The sequence below is a fragment of the Hoplias malabaricus genome, chromosome 17 (assembly GCF_029633855.1).
Source record: "Hoplias malabaricus isolate fHopMal1 chromosome 17, fHopMal1.hap1, whole genome shotgun sequence".
NCBI classification, from domain to species: domain Eukaryota; kingdom Metazoa; phylum Chordata; class Actinopteri; order Characiformes; family Erythrinidae; genus Hoplias; species Hoplias malabaricus.
In genome coordinates this window covers 16,628,127-16,649,844 of record NC_089816.1, presented here as the reverse complement: position 1 = coordinate 16,649,844, position 21,718 = coordinate 16,628,127, and the positions used below count along the sequence as shown (strand labels likewise).

The window sequence follows — 21,718 nt, the reverse complement described above, 5'->3', positions numbered from 1 at the left end:
GAAGGAAGGATGATAAGGATGCCCAAAATCTGAAGCAGCTAATTCTATTGACTTTGGTGAACAGAAGACCTTCCTTGCTTGGCTCCCTAACAACTCAGTGGGCAGCGTACTGATTAGTTAGTGAGTGTGCTGCGTATTGATTGGCTAGTTAGCTTTGCCAACAAAACAGGATCAAAATTCATGCATGCAGTTCTGGTTTTAACTCCAATGTTTCACTCAAATTAGGTTTGTGAATGAATCTCAGACATGTAAAACATCCATCCATCCATCCATCCATCCATTATCTGTAACCGCTTATCCAATATGGGTCGCGGGGGGTCCAGAGCCTACCTGGAATCATCGGGCGCAAGGCGGGAATACACCCTGGAGGGGACGCCAGTCCTTCACAGGGCAACACAGACACACACACATTCACTCACACCTACGGACATTTTCGAGTCGCCAATCCACCTGCAATGTGTGTTTTTGGACTGTGGGAGGAAACCGGAGCACCCGGAGGAAACCCACGCGGACACGGGGAGAACACACCAACTCCTCACAGACAGTCACCCGGAGCTGGAATCGAACCCACAACCTCCAGGCCCCTTTGTTTGTGCACATACAAAACTAACTCACACATGCACAGCATATTTCTACAGCCGCATATCTATATTCACAAACATGAATTTGCAAGATTTTTTATGATCCTGAATTGATTCCATACCCGAGTCTCTCTGTACTCACTGACTGACATTGTTAGAATGGCTCTGTTTACAAACATAATGCAGATAAATTAATGAATGTATCTCACTTTAATTGTAATGTATAAATTAGGATTTTGAAAGAAACAAAACAATTTAGATATCCTAGTTTTTGTTTCAGTTGTATGTTTATGAATACATGCTCGAAATGTTATCTATTATACAAAATAGCATCAAACACTAGAAGGATCTTACTCCTGTGACTTCCCTGATTTTTTAGAAAATATTTGAACTCAAAATAATTAGGTTTTTTTTAATTCTATTTGTTTTATTCGGCTGGGATGAATATAATATTTGTATGTATTTGTATTTGTAGTGGTATTAATTTTACGAATCTTTAAAGTGCACTATTTAGGGAGTGAAGTGTAGAGCAATTAATATTTCTGGACTTCTTGACTTTGAGTAACTTGAACCATGTTAGTCCGATTGCAGACCCATCACATTTGTTGTGGTCTGCATAGACGTTAACGAGTTACATTTCTGGAAACGTGCACATCACACAACGCAGCCTACAGCAGACAGCGAGCATATATCGGTCCACTGGCATTAAAAAGGTTGGAACACCACTGACCGTAGACCGTAGACACAGATTTTACATTCACAAAGACTTTTATTCTGGAAGACAACATAATACAAATTTTACCAACAACTATAAGAGATATAATAATGAGTATAAGCCTGATATAAAATGATTATGCCAAAAATGTTGACACTGTGATGGATTAAAATTATTTACTAATCTTATTTATAAAGGATAACTAAAGCTAATTAAGGAAATAAAAAATTGGACTGTGAATGGAAAAGTGCTAAACTGTGGCATTCTGTTTAATCACCAGCGGTCTGCCCAGAAAACGCTGTGCAAAACGCTAATGGACCTCCAAATTTGCCCTCAGTGGACCAACAATGGTCCGCCATCTCCTTGCTATCAGTAATAGGTTCAACACAGAAGCATAAATTGGGTTGAATACTAAGGAAACAGCGACCTCTGTTGGCTTGGAGGAGCACCTTGGGTGTATGTGATAGTTGGTATAACATAATTAATTGTATTTAATCTTTGACCATTTCTGTTGTGTTCATCAGTATCAGACTAATTAATGACAATCTATGAAAAGACTGGGGAACCAAGAGTGACAGTCTTTTCACTTACACTAGGTTAAACATAAGTCTTGTTACAGATATTATACTAGTTCATTGGAGGTATAAGGGAAATAGTTTTGTACTTTTTCTCAAGTGGAGATCTACAATGAGGAGTAATATTTTATTTACACCAAGTATCTGTACTTTTTCTCAAATACATGGTTTGTGTACTATGTTTCCTCGCCATTTTCTAGCTCTTCAGTTTGTTTGTGCCGTGGAAACAGACCTATTGTGTTAATGGCAGCCTGTGTCAGTAAACGAACAAAGTGGCTCAGTCACACACGCTAAGCTTCCTTTCTGACTGCGGTTAAGCCAGCCGCCGTTTGAGAAAACACGGTTAAACTAGCCGCACGTCAAATTTTTGTGCGCGTATACTAGTGACAAACCGGTAATACTCGATGAGCGTGAAGACCTGAGCTTATACCCTTCATTTTAAAGCACAAGTAACGGCATTTAACCGGTTTATATATTGGTCATTTCTAGTAAGCAATCCATACAATCAACAGATATCAGTTCAGGGTTTACTACACTATCTATCTATGAAGTATGAGATGATTTTACTGTATAGTTTTTATGTAAATGACATTCAAAATCCCTATAATTGTCCATTGTTTTTTTTTACCTGAGTCAGGTTCACTGCTTTATAATATGGTTATTTCTAATAAGTAGTCCATACAACCAACAGATATCAGTTCTGTGTGTACCACACTATGTACTTATGAAATATGAAGTGATTTTACTGTATAGTTTTTGAGTAAATGATATTCAAAATCCCTATAATTGTCCATTGTTTTTTAACATGAGTCAAGTTCACTGCTTTATAATATGGTCATTTCTAATAAGTAGTCCATACAATCAACAGATATCAGTTCAGGGTTTACTACACTATGTATCTATGAAGTATGAAGTGATTTTACTGTATAGTTTTTTATGTAAATGACATTCAAAATCCCTATAATTGTCCATTGTTTTTAATGTTAACTCAAGTTGGATGTTTTATAAAATGGTAATTTTGAATAAGTAGTGACATACAAACAACATATATCAGTTCAGGGTGTACCACACTATGTACCTAAAAAATATGAAGTGATTTTACTATATACATTTTGAGTAAATGATATTAAAATCCCCATAATTTTCCATTGTTCTTAATGATGACTCAAGTTTGATGTTTTATAAAATGGTCATTTTGAATAAGTAGTCCACACAACCAACATACATCAGTTCTGTGTTTGCCATACTATGTACCTATAAAATATGAAGTGATTTTACTATATAGTCTTTGAGCAGATGACATTCAAAATCCCCATAATTTTCCATTGTTTTTAATGATGAATCAAGTTTACTGCTTTATAATATGGTCATTTCTAATAAGTAGTCCATACAACCAACAGATATCAGTTAAGTGTGTACCACACTATGTATCTACGAAATATGAAGTGATTTTACTGTATAGTTTTCACTATAGTTTTTCACTTCATATTTCATAGATACATAGTATAGTAAATCCTGAGCAGATATCAGTTGGTTTTATGGAGTACTTATTAGAAATGACCATATTATAAAGCATTGAACTTGACTCGTGTTCAAAAACAATGGACAATTATGGGAATTTTGAATGTCATTTACAGAAAGAACTATACAGTAAAATCACTTCATATTTCATAGGTTCATAGTATGGTAAACACTGAACTGATATCTGTTGGTTTTATGGACTACTTATTAGAAATGACCATATTATAAAGCAGTGAACTTGACACATGTTTAAAACAATGGACAATTATGGGATTTTTGAATGTCATTTACTCAAAAACTATACAGTAAAATCACTTCATATTTCATAGGTATATAGTATGGTAAACACTGAACTGATATCTCTTATCTCTTGATTGTATGGACTACTTATTAGAAATGACCATATTATAAAGCAGTAAACTTGAGTCGTCATTAAAAACAATGGAGAATTATTGAGAATTTGAATATAATTTACTCAAAAACTATACAGTAAAATCACTTCATATTTCATAGGTACATAGTGTGGTACACTCTGAATTGATATCTGTTGGTTGTGTGGACTACTTATTAGAAATGACTATATTATAAAGCAGTGAACTTGACTCATGTTAAAAAACAATGAACAATTATGGGGACTTTGAATGTCATTTACATACAAACTATACAGTAAAATCACTTCATATGTCATAGGTACATAGTATGGCAAACACTGAATTGATATATATTGGTTGTGTGGACTACTTATTCAAAATAACCATTTTATAAAGCAGTAAACTTGAGTTAACATTAAAAACAATGGACAATTATAGGGATTTTGAATGTCATTTACATAAAAAACTATACAGTAGAATCACTTCATACTTCATAGATACATAGTGTAGTAAACCCTGAACTGATATCTGTTGATTGTTTGGACTACTTACTAGAAATGACCAATATATAAACCGGTTAAATTCTGTTACTTTCTTTAAAATGAAGGGCATAAGCTCAGGTCTTCACACGCATTGAGTATTACCGGTTTGTCACTAGTATACGCGCAATAAAATCTGACGTGCGGCTAGTTTAACCGTGTTTTCTCAAACGGCGGCTAGCTTAACCGCAGTCCTTTCTGCTCACTGCAGAGAAACGACAGAGACTTCCAAACGTTGAAAGTCAGGAACCAATATGTGGATATTGCTTTATTGCTGCTCCATGTGTGACTAATATTGACTTATTTTGCGGTTTCATATTATTTCGGTAGGAACCCACTGTAACTCCATATGTAAACACTGTGCTACTAATCTATATCGTTCAAGTTACCACTGAGTTTCTGTGATAAATCAAGCAGTGAAAGAAACCTTACAGACAAACTTCAGCCAGGTTCAAACAACAGCGGATTTTCCCCCTCAAACATACGTAAACAAACCAGAGAGCAGTTCCCCACAATCGTAGACGTCCCCTTTAAGTAATTCACGCATTAAATGTGTCGTTAGCACGGCGTATTTAGACATTCCCAGTTTAATTTAGTCACTCCCACTGTTTATTTCGTCGTTCCCATGCCTTAGTAAATTTTCCTGAAAATGTTACAGTCATCGGGAATTTTTCCCTCTTTTCTCTTCTGCTTTAGGGTCCAGTTTATTTTAAAAAAAACATGAGCAGATGTGGTGTTATTTTTTTATTTCTGTGTGTATTATTACTATGTGTGATTTGTCAAGGACCGACAGAGGTCTCCCGTGAATCCTGGTCTCCTGGAAACGGGGTGTTTACATGTGGAGGCAGTTGGGAGGACAGAACCTGTTTGAGACGGGGAGGACAGAGCCAAGAAATAAAACGTTCATTAAAATAAAATTCTGAACTCTCCGAGATGAAGCGTGTCGAGCTGCAGTCAGACCACAGTACAGCCGCCAACCTGGACAGAAGAAAACACCGGGAGATACAGCGGCAAAACTGCATTTTCAACGCCAAAGAGAGAACAATTGGTGTGAGTTGGAGTTATGAACAGGACTTCTGCATATAATAATACATATTTCCTGGTCAAACTCTTGTATATCAGTTTTTTTTAATTTGTTTGTAATTTGAAAATACCAGTGCTGTACAAATAGTGAACATTTGTTACATTTGAACATTTGTTACATCATTTGAACACAACAGCTGTCCTAAAATTAAGATGAATGTTAAAGAATTAAAATTAAGAATGGGTCTCCATCTCCTAAAAAGTTATTAATTTGGTTATGCAATGATAAAGTGGTACAGTTGTATAAAATACCTTTATATGCTGGAGTTTTAACGTTACCCTTTACATGAAATAAGAGTCCTAGGCCTCTCCCTTATAAGATTCACCAGATGATTATTCTTCCTCGATTAAACTGTATTATTGGTAACCTTGTCCTGGCATGTGCAAAACCCAGATTGGTCCATAAAACTGCCAGATAGATACTGCAAGACATATTCACTGCAAAATAAAAGCAACCTATAGTTGTCAGGGAAAACATTTCCTGCATTGTACAATAGTAGGGTGACCAGACGTCCTCTTTGACCCGGACTTGTCTTTTTTTAGACTTAAAAAAATGTCCAGGCGGAATTTCACATACCTCCGGGATTTTGTTTTTCTAGAGCTTACATAGAACTTCGAGAAGCGTTTCGTTCACAAACTAGTCCCGCCCTCCCCTACTCCGATTGGTTCGCTTGAGTGAGAAGGGGGCGTGGTTAAGTAGCCTAAAATCTTCTGAGTGGGCGGTCTGACTGTAGAGCTACCGTTATTGGTCGATAACCTTCTCTGTAAACATTTAATTGGTCAGTCTGCACGTTAGTAATCCTTGTTTACGTCAAGCTCATGTACGTCAGGCAAAGCTCTCGAGCAGCTATGCCGAAACTTAAATGTAAGTTCTCGCGAGGGCTCATCCGAGACGTGTCCTCTTTTTTCACCATCTCAGATTTGGTCACCCAAGTAGAGGTATATTATTGGTCACTAAAGGTACAAACAGTGTAAATGTACCTTTAAAAGTACAACTGTGTTTAAAAGCCCAATTGTATTCCCTGAAAGTACATTACATTCCCTTCTCTGGAAAATATAGGTGAATATTTGTAAGTTTTCATTATAGAACTGAGTCAAATTTAAAAACGTAATAAAAGTCCTGGACATGAAATGTGTATGAAATCAACACAATTTTAAAATCTACAGTTATAATAGAATAAGGTATAATTATGTTCCCTAATTAAAGGTACACATATGTACACTTGAGGGTACCACCACAGAGACAAATTTTCTGACAGTGTATGGCACTGCCACATTCTTCTTTATGACCCCTTCTATGTTTTTTTCTATGCCTGTTTTAATGCATGGCAATATGCTTCATTTGATAAACTGTTAGATATGGGTTGGTAACTGAGTGCAGTCTAACACTTTCAGAAGCACAAGTAAAAACATTTTGTTGGTCTAGATTGACAAGGATGCTCTTGACTGTCAAGTGAAAGAAAGAAGGAATAAAGAAGAAGTGGGGGCAAAAGTCCAGAAGGAATATGGTGAGTTTGTCATGTTAATGCTTGTTTTATAGCATAACAAATAAAGAAAAAATTACCAAATTTACAATAAAATAAATTAATAAGTAAAATAAAATAAGTGGCGGCACGGTGGCACAGCAGGTAGCGTCGCAGTCACACAGCTCCAGGGGCCTGGAGGTTGTGGGTTCGATTACCGCTCCGGGTGACTGTCTGTGAGGAGTTGGTGTGTTCTCCCCATGTCCGCATGGGTTTCCTCCCACAGTCCAAAAACACACGTTGGTAGGTGAATTGGTAACTCAAAAGTGTCCGTAGGTGTGAGTGAATGTGTGTCTGTGTTGCCCTGTGAAGGACTGGCGCCCCCTCCAGGGTGTATTCCTGCCTTGCGCCCAATGATTCCAGGTAGGCTCTGGACCCACCGTGACCCTGAACTGGATAAGCGGTTACAGATAATGAATGAATGAAAAATGAATAAAATAAGCACAGTAAAATAATAATAATAGTGGAGCAATACAATTTCTAAAGAATTTTCCACCAATACAGAGAGCATATAAGTCAAAAACCACACTGGTTGTGCTAATCCTTTATCATATTCCTGATAAATAATCAGTGATTTTGTCTTTTCTCTTCTCTTTTTTTCAGAGGATGGTCTAATAAGCACCAACCGTGTAGCTCACATACTGGCGCACTGGCAGAAAAAAGATGAACGCCTTCTGGAAGAGGCCATTGTACACTTCCGTCACCAGTTCCAGCAGCCCAGCAGCAGACGAAAGTTTGACCTGAATGACCCTGAGCTCCTGAAGAAGCAGGAAGGAATGTGTATTCTGCCAGGGTTGACAGGAGAGGACCCGTCCAGCAGAGACAGAGCACGACAGCAGAAGGATCAGCTGAGAAACTGGATCGTACAACAACAGCGCGAGCTAGAGAAAAAAAAAGAGTTGCAGAACCTGGAAGGTAATTGTATTTCATCAGCTTAGAAACCCTGTCAATGTGCACACCGAGTTTGTATAATATTTCTAGAAAAGAATAAATTGAAAGGAGACTTTCAGGAGCACCTACACATGAGACAGGTCACTATGCTCAATGAGTCACCCATCCTGAGCCCCACTCTGGATGACTCCGGGTGCACTGGTTTCCTCCCACAACCCAAATACAAACATTGGTAGGTGGATTGGCTACTCATAGTTGTGTGTGGGTGTGTGTTGCCCTGCGATGAACTGGCGTCCCCTCCAGGGTGTGTTCCCACGTTGCACACAGTGTTTCGTTGTATGCTTCAGACCCACCACAGCCCTGAACTGTATAAGTGGTTATAGACAATGAATGGATGAATAAATAAATGAATGAATGAATCTCCCACTTAAAACTCCAGTTCCAGTCCCTTTATTCCATTGCACCAATCTCTAAATGAATGTGGGATAGAGCATTAATATAATATTGAAAATATGAGTAGGTTCTCTCCAAAATTTAAAACTGTCCTGTCTTTTTGTAAATTCAATGACCCAGAGACCTTTCAAAGAAGCTGACGATCTCTTGTTTTGTAAAAGATCAGCAGTATGACTTAAATCGAGTAGCTCTGGACAGCAGAGCTTTAGAGATGCAGAAGATGGAGGAAGAACACAAGAGGGCCACCAACACTGCCATCGGAGACTTCAACCTAGCCTTGGTGAGTCCATGGGTGTAACTTTCATTGAGAAACCAAGCACAGGTTAATGTACTATGGATGTTAATCTGCATTGTAATCTATTCAGCCCACCTCCCTTAAAAGAGCTTCATAAACTAGCTACACTGTGTAAACCAGTGGCGGATACTGGTCTTTCAAGGAGGGGAAGCTCAATTTCGGCCTACATCATAAAATGTGTCGGTTTATTTATACGTAAATTCTACCCTCCGTTCCTTTTTAAGAAAATGATCTGTGACCCTGTCGTACCAAAAAGGCGTCTTGACACTTGACTAGTGTCCTCTCAATGGCCAGCAGAGCTAGGCTGCTTAAACGGCCTTGGCCCATGTGAAGTGTGTCCGCCTGTGAGTGCTTTTTGAGGTGGAGGGGCTCAGCAGCACCCGCTGGACAGAAACTGCGATAGAAGTCAGAAAGAGTGATAGAAGTCAGTCTCCAAACACAAGCAGCTACAAAAAAACACACGAGAAACAGAAGCTTGATTTGTCGCTAGTCGTTTTTAACAGGATTCAGAAAGTCTGGTTCAACTCAGAACAGAATGAAAATTTAATGCTCCCACGAATCTTTAAACCAAAGGATCGCTGATTCGCTCATTTCGCTGTCAATCAAAAAGGGATTCAGCCTCAGACAGATCATCCAATCATCATGCAGAAGCTGAGCGTCCGGGCCAGCCGAGGCCAGCCCACTGCCCCATAGACCCCCAGAGACGCTGAGAGTCCGATGGGCGGGACAAAGTCCAGCATTTATCCAATCACTCGTCTCGTTTCGCTGCACTTCGCTGCGTCGCTATTGAACTCTGTAGACACTCAGCGTCCACACTGTTTAAATCACTGTGAATCTGCGCGAATGATTGAGAGGAAAGCCGCGTCTTTACCAGTGATAAGAAGCTGATTCTGAACAAAAGTTAATCGCGTTGTAGTGCATATTTATTCAATGACATGTACACACAACATTATATATTTGATCACTTATTTTTTGACATTTTAGGGGAAGCTGGGAAGCCTTACAGTCTTAGAGCAATTTGTAAACAGAGTACAAGTTCAGCTGTTTAAAACACTGATACATTTAGTTGTAAATATACAGCTTGTATAATATCCTTTGAAAAGTACTTCATATTAAACAGGATGATATGGAGCAGCTGAACATAAGCCTATGTTGAATCACCCCAATGTGTAGACTAGAGCCCCATACCACTGGGCAGTGGAACTGCATTCTGTAGAGTGATGGAGCTCAGTACTGCTTCTGGGATCAGACATCGGTAATGCTTTAATGGATGAATACAATTAACCACACACAGCAATGTTCCACTATTTCATGCAAAGCCTTGCTACTGCACAATCATTTAATTCTTACGAATGGGTTTCCTTCGGGTGACTGTCTGTGAGGAGTGTGGTGTGTTCTCCCTGTGTCTGTGTGGGTTTCCTTCGGGTGACTGTCTGTGAGGAGTGTGGTGTGTTCTCCCTGTGTCTGCCTGGGTTTCCTTCGGGTGACTGTCTGTGAAGAGTGTGGTGTATTCTCTCTGTGTCTGTGTGGGTTTCCTCCGGGTGACTGTCTGTGAGGAGTGTGGTGTGTTCTCTCTGTGTCTGTGTGGGTTTCCTCCGGGTGACTGTCTGTGAGGAGTGTGGTGTGTTCTCTCTGTGTCTGCTTGGGTTTCCTCCGGGTGACTGTCTGTGAGGAGTGTGGTGTGTTCTATACTATACCAGCACTTTTGGACATAGCGTAAATATAATATCTAAATAAAAAAAATGGATGTTGTTTTTCTTGAATTGATTGAATTTTCAAACTTTCTTTGTTGGGAAAAATCAAGAAAAACTCTTTGGGAATTTAGTAAGTGAAGGGGACAATTATTCTCCTTAAATTTGTCCCTCAAATGATTAAATCCTCCATTGTGAACAGGCCGCTGAGTTGTCACAGCAGCGAGAGAAGGAGCGTCATGAGGAAGAGAAAAATAACCAGGCAGACATCCTGAACCAGCTGCAGGGTGAAGTGTTGAGAGAGAGCACCCAGAGAAGTGTTGGAGTCCCGGGACAACCCAGAGTGCGCAGAGACTGCTATAAGGGCATGTCCCCTCAGCAGATTAAGGATTACACCACGTACCAGCTGCAGCAAGCCACGGAGAGGAGGGTAAAGGCAATTCTTTTCATTAGATTTGATTCAATGTATGGTCCCATTACATACACTCTAGAGCTTACAAATACACCATAATTTTCCAGAAAAATAAAATAAAATCAAAGCTAATAAACGCTAAAGAATGAAAATTAAAGACACTTTACACTGTCTGTCTTTGACTGATCTGAGACTTCTCTGATGTAGAATTGGTTTCTTTAAATATCTTTTTGTTTTTGGCCTTCTGAGCTACGGCACAAATGGCTTGTCACTGAGAAGTGAAACTATCCACAGATAGTTCAGTGTTTTTAGTTTGAAGGAGTAATCTCACATTTTTATTAAACAATATTATGAAAGTCCCTGTGAAGAGCTGGCACCAACTCCAGGGTGTTTTCCTGCCTTGCGCCCAATGATTCTGGGTGGGCTACGGACGCATGTCGATCCTGAACTGGATAAGCGGTTACAGACAATGAATGAATATTATGAAAGTGATTTTATTTCTAGAAGGTTCAACACAACTAAATAACCCTGCTGTAGTCCCAGAATGAATCAGTGTGTGCTCTATAAAGCCAGTCCCCCAGATTAGCTGGCTATGTGAGTGATTGCTTCTTTTAAAAGGTTGTATTAAGCTGTATTTTGATTTTAAATTTGCTTAGGATGAATGAACATGGCCAGGTTTTTCCATATATTTGTTGTGTGTGTGTGTAGAAAGTTCATATGCAGCAGCAACAGGAGGATATGCTGCAAGACCTTGAACGTTTGGCCTCAGCTCGTGCTGCTCTGCTGCAGGAGAGACAACAGGCCCGCATCAACAAGGAGTTGCGTAGAGGCATAGACAACACAAACGCACAGCTTGCCCTCATCCAACACAGGCAGTGAGTTATACATACACACACACACACTTTAGCGACCAGATACCAACCTAAAGCTATTCCTTATTTTATTATAAAATGATTAATCTGCTGAGCTACAAGTACTGAATTTTGAATAGTGGTGAATGTTATGACAGAACAGTAATGTTACAAATTAGAGGAAATCAAACTGCAGCCATTTGAGAAGAAAAACAACATCACATCTCAGACTTGCTGTGTATTGTCAGTAGACAGAGCTGTGAATTTAGAAGTGGTATATATTGTCTCCACTACAGGAAGGAGCACCTTGAGAAAGAGGTTTACTCCAATGTTCCTGATGAGAGCTACTTCTCCCAGTTCAATACCAGCAGCAGGTAGATATTCAACAGAATCACAACAAGAAAAGAAAACAAAAAAATAAAGACAATGCTCTCACAAAAAATGTCTTTCTTTCTTCATGTCCTTCATTGCTTGCAAATTTCCAGCAGATTCACAGTTAAAAAAAAGATGCAATAATCTTTACACAGTCTTTAAATATTCTGTTGCTCATTGCTTCCCAGTACATTGTGCCTAATAATCTGCACTGCTAATTAGTAGTTCTGAATTTTACACAATTATAAAACTCCTTGTTGTTCATTACTGGTAAACATAGCTCCAATATTAAATGTAAAAAATCAAATGTATTATATTTTAAATCGACAGAATCCCCATGTGCAATACAAGAAAAACAGTAAATTATGAAACTATTTGTGTTTGCATGGATTTGACAGTGTGTAGTTTCATGCTAAGTGGCTCTTTTCATTTGGAACTAAAGGAAAATCAAATGCTCTAACTGGAAATGTAAAACACAGCAATATAGCAATGTAACAAAAAACATCTTTATTTTGCTCACTAAAGCACTTAAATGCTATGAAGCAAAATATACTGACAGAGATCTGCAAAACATGTGAAACATGATTTTTTAATTTTTCAAAATTTTACTGCATTTATATTACACATATATACAGTTAATCACAATAATGAACATGTAACTGCATACAGCAGTTCCAGCATGACATCCCACACTTTTTCATGGACCAGCTTCATTCAGTTTGACCAGGGTAGTGTAGATTCTCTTTAACCATTAATATTGTAATACTTTCATTTTGTCTTCTTAAACATCTAGTCTCCATAATTATAGATTTTTAATGGTGGACAGCTCATCGCATGACATCAAAGCTGTGTAAAATAAAGAAATCGTGTAAGAATTTAAGGTTTTATATACTGGTGGTCAAGATAATATATGCCGTTTTGACAACAAAGTTGCAACATGATCTAATGTCTATTATGTGAAACTGCATTATTTATCACTAAACTGTACTTTTATTAAAAACTAGGGTGACCATACGTCCTCCTTTACCCGGACATGTCCTCTTTTTTTCACTTAAAAAATGTCCGGCCGGAATTTCACAAACGTCCGGGATTTTGTTTTTCTAGAGCTTACATAGAACTTCGAGAACTTTCGTTCACAAACTAGTCCTGCCCTCCCCTACTCCGATTGGTTCGCTTGAGTGAGAAGGGGAAGTGGTGAAGTAACCTAAAATCTTCTCATTGCACGGTCTGACTGTAGAGCTACGGTTATTGGTCGATAACCTTCTCTGTAATCATTTAATTGGTCAGTCTGCACGTCAGTAGCCCTTGTTTACGTCAGGCAAAGCTCATGTATGCTTACCTACCCTCAGCTCGAGCAGCTATGCCGAAAACTAAATGTAAGTTCTTGGATGAATTTAAAAAGAAATTCACATGTGTAAAAGGACCTAAAAGCACACATAGGTTCAGCTAAGCATACAACGGCAGCGAAGCGAGGGGCGAGAGCCAACCACTCCCACCCCCATTTATCTGAATGACCTGAGATCAAGCGCCCTCTGCCCACCATTTTGTTGTGGACCACTCAGCTGCACTAAATCAATTCCTCCACTAGAGGGCGATGGATGCACACATTGTGCACATAAAAAAACTTGAGTGGCTCACTACATTTAGTTCGTCAGAAAGCCATCCTTTAAAATGAAACAAATCCAAACACAAATCTTACCCAATCTGACAGAGAAAGCATAAAAACATATTACCCTTTATTAATATACTCAAATCAACCCAACATCAATTAACCCCAGCTCAGTTCACTCGACTTGCACTTTTCCAGTGCATGTAAAATTGCACATGTGAAATGTCCAAACCATGAAGTCTATTTCACCAGAAAGTCTGTAGCAGACTTTCTGAGACAAACTTGTCCCACTTCACTAGTAAAGCTGTAATGGCTTTATCCTTCTCTGCGGGGGACAAGGAGCTATACCTGTAAAAGAAAATACAGAGAAATCAGTGTCATGGAAGGTGCACAAACTGGAAAAAAAAAATTCTGCCAAAGCAGAAGTGTAAATGCTGATAAAACATAAAGTAGGGCCAAACATATAGAGGACACAGTTTCTTCTGAATTAATGTAAAGAAGTAATAAGTTACCTAAGAGAGTTAATGACAAGCTCCTTTAGGGTGGCTAAATTAGACCTCATTCCTCCAAACCCCATGAAGGCCTGGTAGAAATCATGAGAAAGGGCTGTCGCCCCAAACAGAGCTGGGTCATCTGAGCTGATCACCATGGGCTGACCCTCTGCCATCAGCACAGCAGCAGGATGATTCCTCATGTCTGACACCAGCTTCAGAACCTAAACAGAGCAAATGAAGAATACAGTTCTGATACAGTATTTACAAACTCCACCCCAGGGAGGACACAGGTCCTGATTAGAGTGAATTCATTGAAATAGGCTAATCGGGTAGTTATTAAGCCTTTTGTGTGTTGAATCAGGGTTTGAGGAAGAAAAGAATAAACAAAACTCTGCTTTAATAAGGCCAGACATAAATACTTATTTTGCACATTGTTTTTTTTAATATCTGAGCAAGAATAAAACCTTTATGCAAAGAGCTCACATATCTTTGCTACAAATAAAAATGAAGACTTGTATGTAACACATACTCTTCTGGAACAATCACCAGAAGTGGGAAATTATAACTGCATTGGTTGGTTAACGCTAACTGTTATAAATATTTAGTAAACCAACATTCATTCTCATTCATTCATTATCTTTACAGATATACTTACTTACTTATACTTACTTACTTAGATATATTTACCCTTATCCAGTTTAGGGTCGCGGTGGGTCCGGAGCCTACCTGGAATCATTGGGCGCAAGGCGGGAATACACCCTGGAGTGGGCGCCAGTCCTTCACAGGGCAACACACACTCACACACACACCTACGGACACTTTTGAGTTGCCAATCCGCCTACCAACGTGCGTTTTTGGATTGCGGGAGGAAACTGGAGCACCCAGAGGAAACCCACGCAGACACAGGGAGATCACACCACACTCCTCACAGTCACCTGGAGGAAACCCACACAGACACAGAGAGAACACACCACACTCCTCACAGACAGTCACCCAGAGCGGGACTCAATCTCACAAGCTCCAGGTCCCTTTAGCTGTGTGACTGCGACACTACCTGCTGCGTCACCATAGTAAACCAACATAAACGCATAAAACAAACATACAGAAATAATATGCTCAAACGTGGATAATAGTTATATTAATAGGTATAAGTGACTATCAATTAAGTCAAATGTATTTCTCATCACAAAGTAGTAGAGTAAATATGGTTTAATTTATAACACAATGTTAAAACTAGAACTCACATGAGCTTGTGCCTTGGTCTCCCCAGACACATCATACAAATGGGGAGTTTCAAATGTAGAGAAAGCCAAGCAACACACTTCTGTTGTAGTGAAACAATGTGGACATGCATTCCTGTTTACAATACTTCCTCAAACTGTTGAAACTCAAAAGAGCTTCATTCTTACTGTGCTATAAAACTTAAAAACTAAAGCACAAGTTTTATTTATAGTTCTCAGCACAAGCTTACAACTGTACATGAGCAGTACTGTACCTGGTTAGAAATGGGGCAAACTTCCAAAGCTACATCCATCTTCCTGGCGAGCTCTTTGACTACAGGGTGGCGTGTGATTGCAAACCCGTGGCCGATGCGAGAGGTATTGAACAGCAGAGCGTCCATCAAGTTCTGATCGACGTCTGTGCCTTCTAAGTCTGCATGAAGATGTTACACAACACAGGGTTTATGAATTCTCAGATCTGAAGGTTCATCATTCAGCCTCAAAGGACAGCGCTAAGACTTGTACAAAAGAAAAAAACAAGCTCTGAGACTCATACAAGCTCATACCAGTCTCTCCTGCATGGAAAAAGTAGGGCAGATAAATGCCCTGTTTCTCAGGCACTTCTAATGCGTCTCTAAAATACCACAGAGGCCTTCCTGTGTCTTCACGACCCACCTAAAAGAGGACAACACAAACATCACTTTTTTTCATATGAACACATTAAAAGAATAATTCAAAGATTGGTTCACAGTGGTGGGGTGTTGGGTGATGGTTTTATATCTCTAATACATTCATCACAGAAACAGATTACAAGAAATCTTTACAATTGCCCTACTTAATGGCTGAGAAAATGTTTTAAAAGAGGACTCAGAGATTTTGTCCTAAAATGTAAATTATGTCTAATTATAATTCATTCATTCATTATCTGTAACCCTTATCCGGTTCAGGGTCGCGGTGGGTCCAGAGCCTACCTGAAATCATTGGGCGCAAGGCGGGAATACACCCTGGAGGGGGCGCCAGTCCTTCACAGGGCAACACACACGCACATTCACTCACACCTATGGACACTTTTTGAGTCGCCAATCCACCTACCAACGTGTGTTTTTGGACTGTGGGAGGAAACCGGAGCACCCGGAGGAAACCCATGCGGACACAGGGAGAACACACCACACTCCTCACAGACAGTCACCCGGAGGAAACCCATGCGGACACAGGGAGAACACACCAACTCCTCACAGACAGTCACCCAGAGGAAACCCACGCAGACACAGGGAGAACACACCACACTCCTCACAGACAGTCACCCAGAGGAAACCCACGCAGACACAGGGAGAACACACCACACTCCTCACAGACAGTCACCCGGAGCGGGAATCGAACCCACAACCTCCAGGCCCCTGGAGCTGTGTTACTGTGACACTACCTGCTGCGCCACCGTGCCGCAATTATGTCTAATTATTTATGTCTAAATAAAAATTTAGAAGCTGTTTTTAGAAATGTCTTGAAGGTTCATTGGTGGTTTTGAATAGTGAATAAATGTTTTAAGCTTTTACTTAAATCTTAGCTTCTCTCCAGTTGAAATCAATACCCTCTGAATGTCTCAATTTCACTATGTTTAGACTAACAATGACAAACATCTCATGATATCCCACGTCTCTTGTGGGCATGTTCAGGGCTGTTATTTATCTGCTTGGGTTGAGGGACAGTTCTGGACGGTGCTTTGCTTTTTAAATGACCCAATAATATTGCCTGGGAAAAATTGGAAATACCCCGTTGCCTGTCAATCTGTTGTTCTCTAGATTGAACAAGGGGAGGGGGAGGTCATGCAAAAATCTAGAAAAAAAGTTGTGCTGTCCTCAAAAACCACATTAACATGGTAAAATAAATTAATGTATATGGAGGTGATCATCCTATAGATCATTTAGCAATTACAAGCAAGTAACACACACTTCTTGGTTAGATAGTACAGTTGTACTTACAAAGTCAAACCCGGCGATGATATCTGGGAAATTCCTTTGTAGGGTCATGGCTTCCTCTACAGCTTTAACAGCTTCCGTTAAATTCAAACCTCTGCGACAAACACAAACATGTGTCAAGGACTAGTAAAAGCAGCAGCCAGTACAATGTAGTGTGTAAATTCAAACACTGGTTTTAAGACTAAACCTGTGGACGGTGAAGATCACTCGAGCACCTAAGAAGTCTGGGTACTGAGCTCTGAACTGTTGAAGAAGCTTTTGACAAGTCCTGAGACTCCAGTCTCTACTGTTTCTCCTGCCATCCAGCTCATATGTCTGAGACGAAGCAGAAAAACAGGGTTTGTCAACTTTTAATATGACAAATTTTATGTGAATTAATTTTAGATCATATCCCTCAGCCCATAAATCATTTAGATCATCATTTAAATACTGGTGGTAGTAGAGCTCTGATTTCCAGATATATGATGTTGTCCATGTAGAACTGCCTGAGGCCTTCATAAAAGTAATCCTTAAAGACGGGGGCATAGGTGACCAGTCCATAAGCCACTAAGAACGCCTGTTCAAACCTCTTCCAGACAACATCTTGGTTTGGATAGGCCTTGTCTGGGTCCTCAGTAAATAGCGTGAGATTACGGATAAAGCTGCAAATTCAAACAGGAAAATAACCATTATTGTCTCTGAAGATCTGTGTTAATACTAAACACTAACTCTCTTTAATGTCTCCTCAGCCCACCTGTTGTCCAGTTCTGTACTGTTCAGATTCAGTCTCAGTGTTTTGAGTAGAGTCCATGTGGAGCAGTGTTCTTTATACTTAGGTTTCCCAGTGGAGAAGAGAAACCTCACTGAGTTATCGTCAGTAAAGCACACATAGCAGTTCTCTCTGTAGGTCACGTTCTTCACCAGCCATTCAACTCCAACCAGGGCAAAATCATGGACATGTAGTGCTGCACCTGCAACACAAAGAGGAAACAGTAAATAATGAGTTCACTAAATGACAAAACAGTTGACACAAAATATCAAGAGGAACTTCACTGACACTTCCAAAGATCTGCATGAATAAATTTAATTCCGAGTACTCTGATGTGAGTTTAGGTATGAAAAGGACACTGGGCTTGTATGAACGCAATGAAGGATCCTATATGTTTCAAATGAACATTACTGTACCCTTGGGCATCTTCTGCAGGAAGCTGAAGACAGCACTCTGTTCGATCAGAGGCTTGGCTTTAAAGAAGTGCATCGCAGGGGGAAACTCTGGCAACTCCATTTCCTGCAGCTTCAGCTGGTGGAGCTTTTGATTGAGGAGCTTTTCTTTGTCGTTCAGCACCACGCTGCCTCCGACTTCTCTGATCACCTCCTGCTGCAGGAGGGCTTGACGCTGTTGAGGATCAGGCCTTCCCCAGCACAGCGGTGTCCAAAACACAAACACAGACCACAGCAGATACATCTGCTTTCTCCAGGACTCAGCAGCCATGAGTCTGTGGAGGTTCCAATACGAAGATAAACATGAATCTGCAGAGGAGGTGAGGTCAGTCATTGAATATGTGCAAATTCACAAATGTCAGAAAGCCATATACATTCATTTTTGTTTTGTTTTACATAAATTTAAAGAATTAATTAATACATCAATTGAAATGATCGCTTTAAATCCAATTTATGAGCATTTAGATTATCAGCCACCTCTAAAAATGAGGTTGAAACATATCTTTAAATTTGCCAAATAAATAAAGGTGATTTACTGTGTATATCACTGTTAAAGTAAACTGTTCCACTGCGTGTTTCATTACACTAGTTCATTTTAACTCTATTGTGCAGTGTGTACAGAATACTCTGGATAAAACTGCTGAATTATTGTATTATTGGAAGAATTTCCTTTTTTGTTTGTTACAATTCATCAAATCTCAAAATATTGTGATGCTTGTTGATTGTTGTGATATTTGTCCCTATTCTCAACTACAACAAATAATTACAGCTACACAATTTATTGCTAATATTACTACTATCATGCTTTGTATAATTCTTAAAGTAGAGCAGAGGAGGCAAGCCTCTTACTTTCTCTTCTCTTTTGCTTTTTCTACACTAAACTTTCTGTTAAGGCCAGATTCATCCATAAACCACAGTTGCACAGAATTAGTAACAGAATTACAGCCATAATTAAAATAATAGTACAGAAAGCATCAAAAGCTCCCTGTGTTATGCCTAAATGAAGCAGCAAGGACAACCCGTGACTCTCTGTCTGTTACTTATTACCAGTAATAAACAAAAATTGTCTTGTCTTGTCTATAGAAATGGCATAGTTTATATACGGTCTTTCAAATACATTTAAATTAGAGTCTGAAATTTAAAGCTTCTCATTGGAATCTCTTGTTCAAAAATGTATATTTCTTTAAGTTATTAAAAATGGGCACTCTACACTTTCACCCTCATTCAGAAGGCACTGATCTAAGAATATGTAATTACTTCCTGACTCTAACTCACATAACCCTCCACCTGCAGCCTGACAGCCACACACCACATGTTGATGGGTTTGGTGCTTTTGCTTTATGACGTCAGAAACCTTGCCTGTCTGAATTTGCCCATTTGAGACTGTCTTTGAAATACTGCTGTTTCAAAGCAGAAATGCTCAGCCGAGGTACTGACTATTTATTGTGCACTGATAAATAATCAGCCGTAAATAATACCAGGATAACTAGTTAAAACACCTGATACTGGAGGGTGTATTTATTATCCTACCTGTGAACTTGCGTCATGTACGTAATAATATTAAAACCCCAGCAAGAAAGCAGTCCTCTCCGAAGCTTTAAGGAGGCAGTGAAGAGTCCGACTGCAGCGTTTGGATTTTGAGAACGACGCTGGTGAACAAAGCAAACGGCAACGGCTGATTTTGTATTTTTCCATAAGATTTACATTAAGAGCTGAGGCAGTGGCCAGGGGACCGAGAGACTGAGACTGTTTAAAAGACACAGCTGACCCCCAACGACACGAAAGACGAGTATCAAGAAATAATTTTTAAAAAGTGGTTTAGTTGCCATATAGAATGCTCACCGTGATAAACAGCGTGGAGTCAATGAGCGGACACACTTCTCTCACAACAACAGCAGCAGCAGCGGGCTCAGCTCAGTCGCCAAAACAGTCAGACGTCACATCCCGCTCTGCACCCATTGGCTGAAAAACATTCCGTCAATGGCCTGCTCTGGTGTATATCTCTTACACGTTAATTCAAATGACCTGAAATTCACTAACATTTCAGTTCTGATATGCATCTCCGCAAAAAAGGAAAGGAAATAAATGCACGGAGGCCAAGTTAATGTGTCAGTGTAGTTGACACACACTGTCACACACGTTCTAACAGTTTATAATTATACATCGGCAATAAAACGCAAAGTAACGTTACACTGCACAACTATGAACATTCAGATGTTTGCAGTTGTCCTGAGACTATCCAGAACCCAGGACTAGGTTGTGGGCAGTGGAGATTCTATACGTCACTAGTTTTCCACTTTCCTCTTAATCAAAACAGGGAGCTGAATTTACTAAAGAAACAAAAGGCATTGCTGAGCATTTTTGAAAGGCACAAGAGGACAAGAAGCAGGGCGCTGCTCTGGGGGAGCATTTCACAAATGGTCAGTCAATTAATCAGTAAATACTACTGAAACCATGTTTATAGGGGATAAAAAACAAATTAAATGAATTCATCAGAAATACAATAAACATGGCATAATTTATTCAAGAAATAAGGTAAATCTTGAGTAACTTCACAGTATATACAGGTGATAGTCATAAAATTAGAATATCATGGAAAAGTTGATTTATTTCAGTAATTCTAATCAGGGTGGCACGGTAGTGGAGCAGGTAGTTTTCGCAGTCACACAGCTCCAGGGACCTGGAGGTTGTTGGTTCCAGTTCTGCTCCGTGACTGTCTGTGAGGAGTGTGGTGTGTTCTCCCTGTGTCCGCGTGGATTTTCTCCGAGTGACTGTCTGTGAGCAGTGTGGTGTGTTCTCCCCATGTCTGCGTGGGTTTCCCCCGGGTGACTGTCTGTGAGCAGTGTGGTGTGTTCTCCCCGTGTCCTCGTGGGTTTTCTCCGGGTGACTGTGAGCAGTGTGGTGTGTTCTCCCTGTGTCCACGTGGGTTTTCTCCGGGTGACTGTCTGTGAGGAGTGTGGTGTGTTCTCCCCGTGTCTGTGTGGGTTTCCTTTGGGTGACTGTCTGTGAGGAGTGTGGTGTGTTCTCCCCGTGTCTGCGTAGGTTTCCTCTGGGTGACTGTCTGTGAGGAGTGTGGTGTGTTCTCCCCGTTTCCGAGTGGGGTTTTTTCCGGCTGATTGTCTGTGAGGAGTGTGGTGTGTTCTCCCTGTGTCGGCATAGGTTACCTCCGGGTGACTGTCTGTGAGGAGTGTGGGGTGTTATCCCTGTGTCTGCGTGGGTTTTCTCCGGGTGACTGTCTGTGAGGAGTGTGGTGTGTTCTCCCAGTGTCTGCGTGGGTTTCCTCTGGGTGACTGTCTGTGAGGAGTGTGGTGTGTTCTCCCCGTATCTGCGTGGGTTTCCTCTGGGT

General features: G+C 40.0%; 2 protein-coding genes across 8 annotated transcripts; one reads left to right on the top strand and one right to left on the bottom strand.

Annotated features, from left to right (window-relative positions):
- The first annotated feature begins 4,517 nt into the window (after positions 1-4,517).
- Positions 4,518-11,950, top strand: ribc2 (RIB43A domain with coiled-coils 2). Its single transcript, XM_066649871.1, has 8 exons — positions 4,518-4,628; positions 5,087-5,352; positions 6,812-6,893; positions 7,512-7,823; positions 8,414-8,532; positions 10,441-10,668; positions 11,359-11,525; positions 11,798-11,950. Exons 2-8 carry the CDS (start codon positions 5,236-5,238, stop codon positions 11,877-11,879), a joined length of 1,107 nt encoding a protein of 368 aa, XP_066505968.1. The 5' UTR covers positions 4,518-4,628; positions 5,087-5,235; the 3' UTR covers positions 11,880-11,950.
- A 320-nt stretch (positions 11,951-12,270) lies between these two features.
- On the bottom strand, positions 12,271-20,343 carry ada2a (adenosine deaminase 2a). Of its 7 annotated transcripts, XM_066649662.1 has the most exons (11): positions 20,215-20,274; positions 19,903-20,021; positions 18,337-18,681; positions 17,906-18,122; positions 17,603-17,813; positions 17,360-17,487; positions 17,176-17,266; positions 15,763-15,871; positions 15,472-15,629; positions 13,995-14,197; positions 12,271-13,830 (listed from the first exon to the last, which is right to left on the bottom strand). In XM_066649662.1, exons 3-11 carry the CDS (start codon positions 18,641-18,643, stop codon positions 13,728-13,730), a joined length of 1,527 nt encoding a protein of 508 aa, XP_066505759.1. In that variant the 5' UTR covers positions 18,644-18,681; positions 19,903-20,021; positions 20,215-20,274; the 3' UTR covers positions 12,271-13,727. The 7 variants fall into 7 exon arrangements, 5 of the variants coding, with proteins under 5 accessions (XP_066505759.1, XP_066505760.1, XP_066505758.1 ...); XM_066649663.1 differs by lacking the exon at positions 19,903-20,021 and having other exon boundaries at positions 18,337-18,647; positions 20,215-20,263; XM_066649661.1 differs by lacking the exon at positions 19,903-20,021 and having other exon boundaries at positions 12,272-13,830; positions 20,215-20,343.
- Between the last annotated feature and the right edge of the window lie 1,375 nt (positions 20,344-21,718).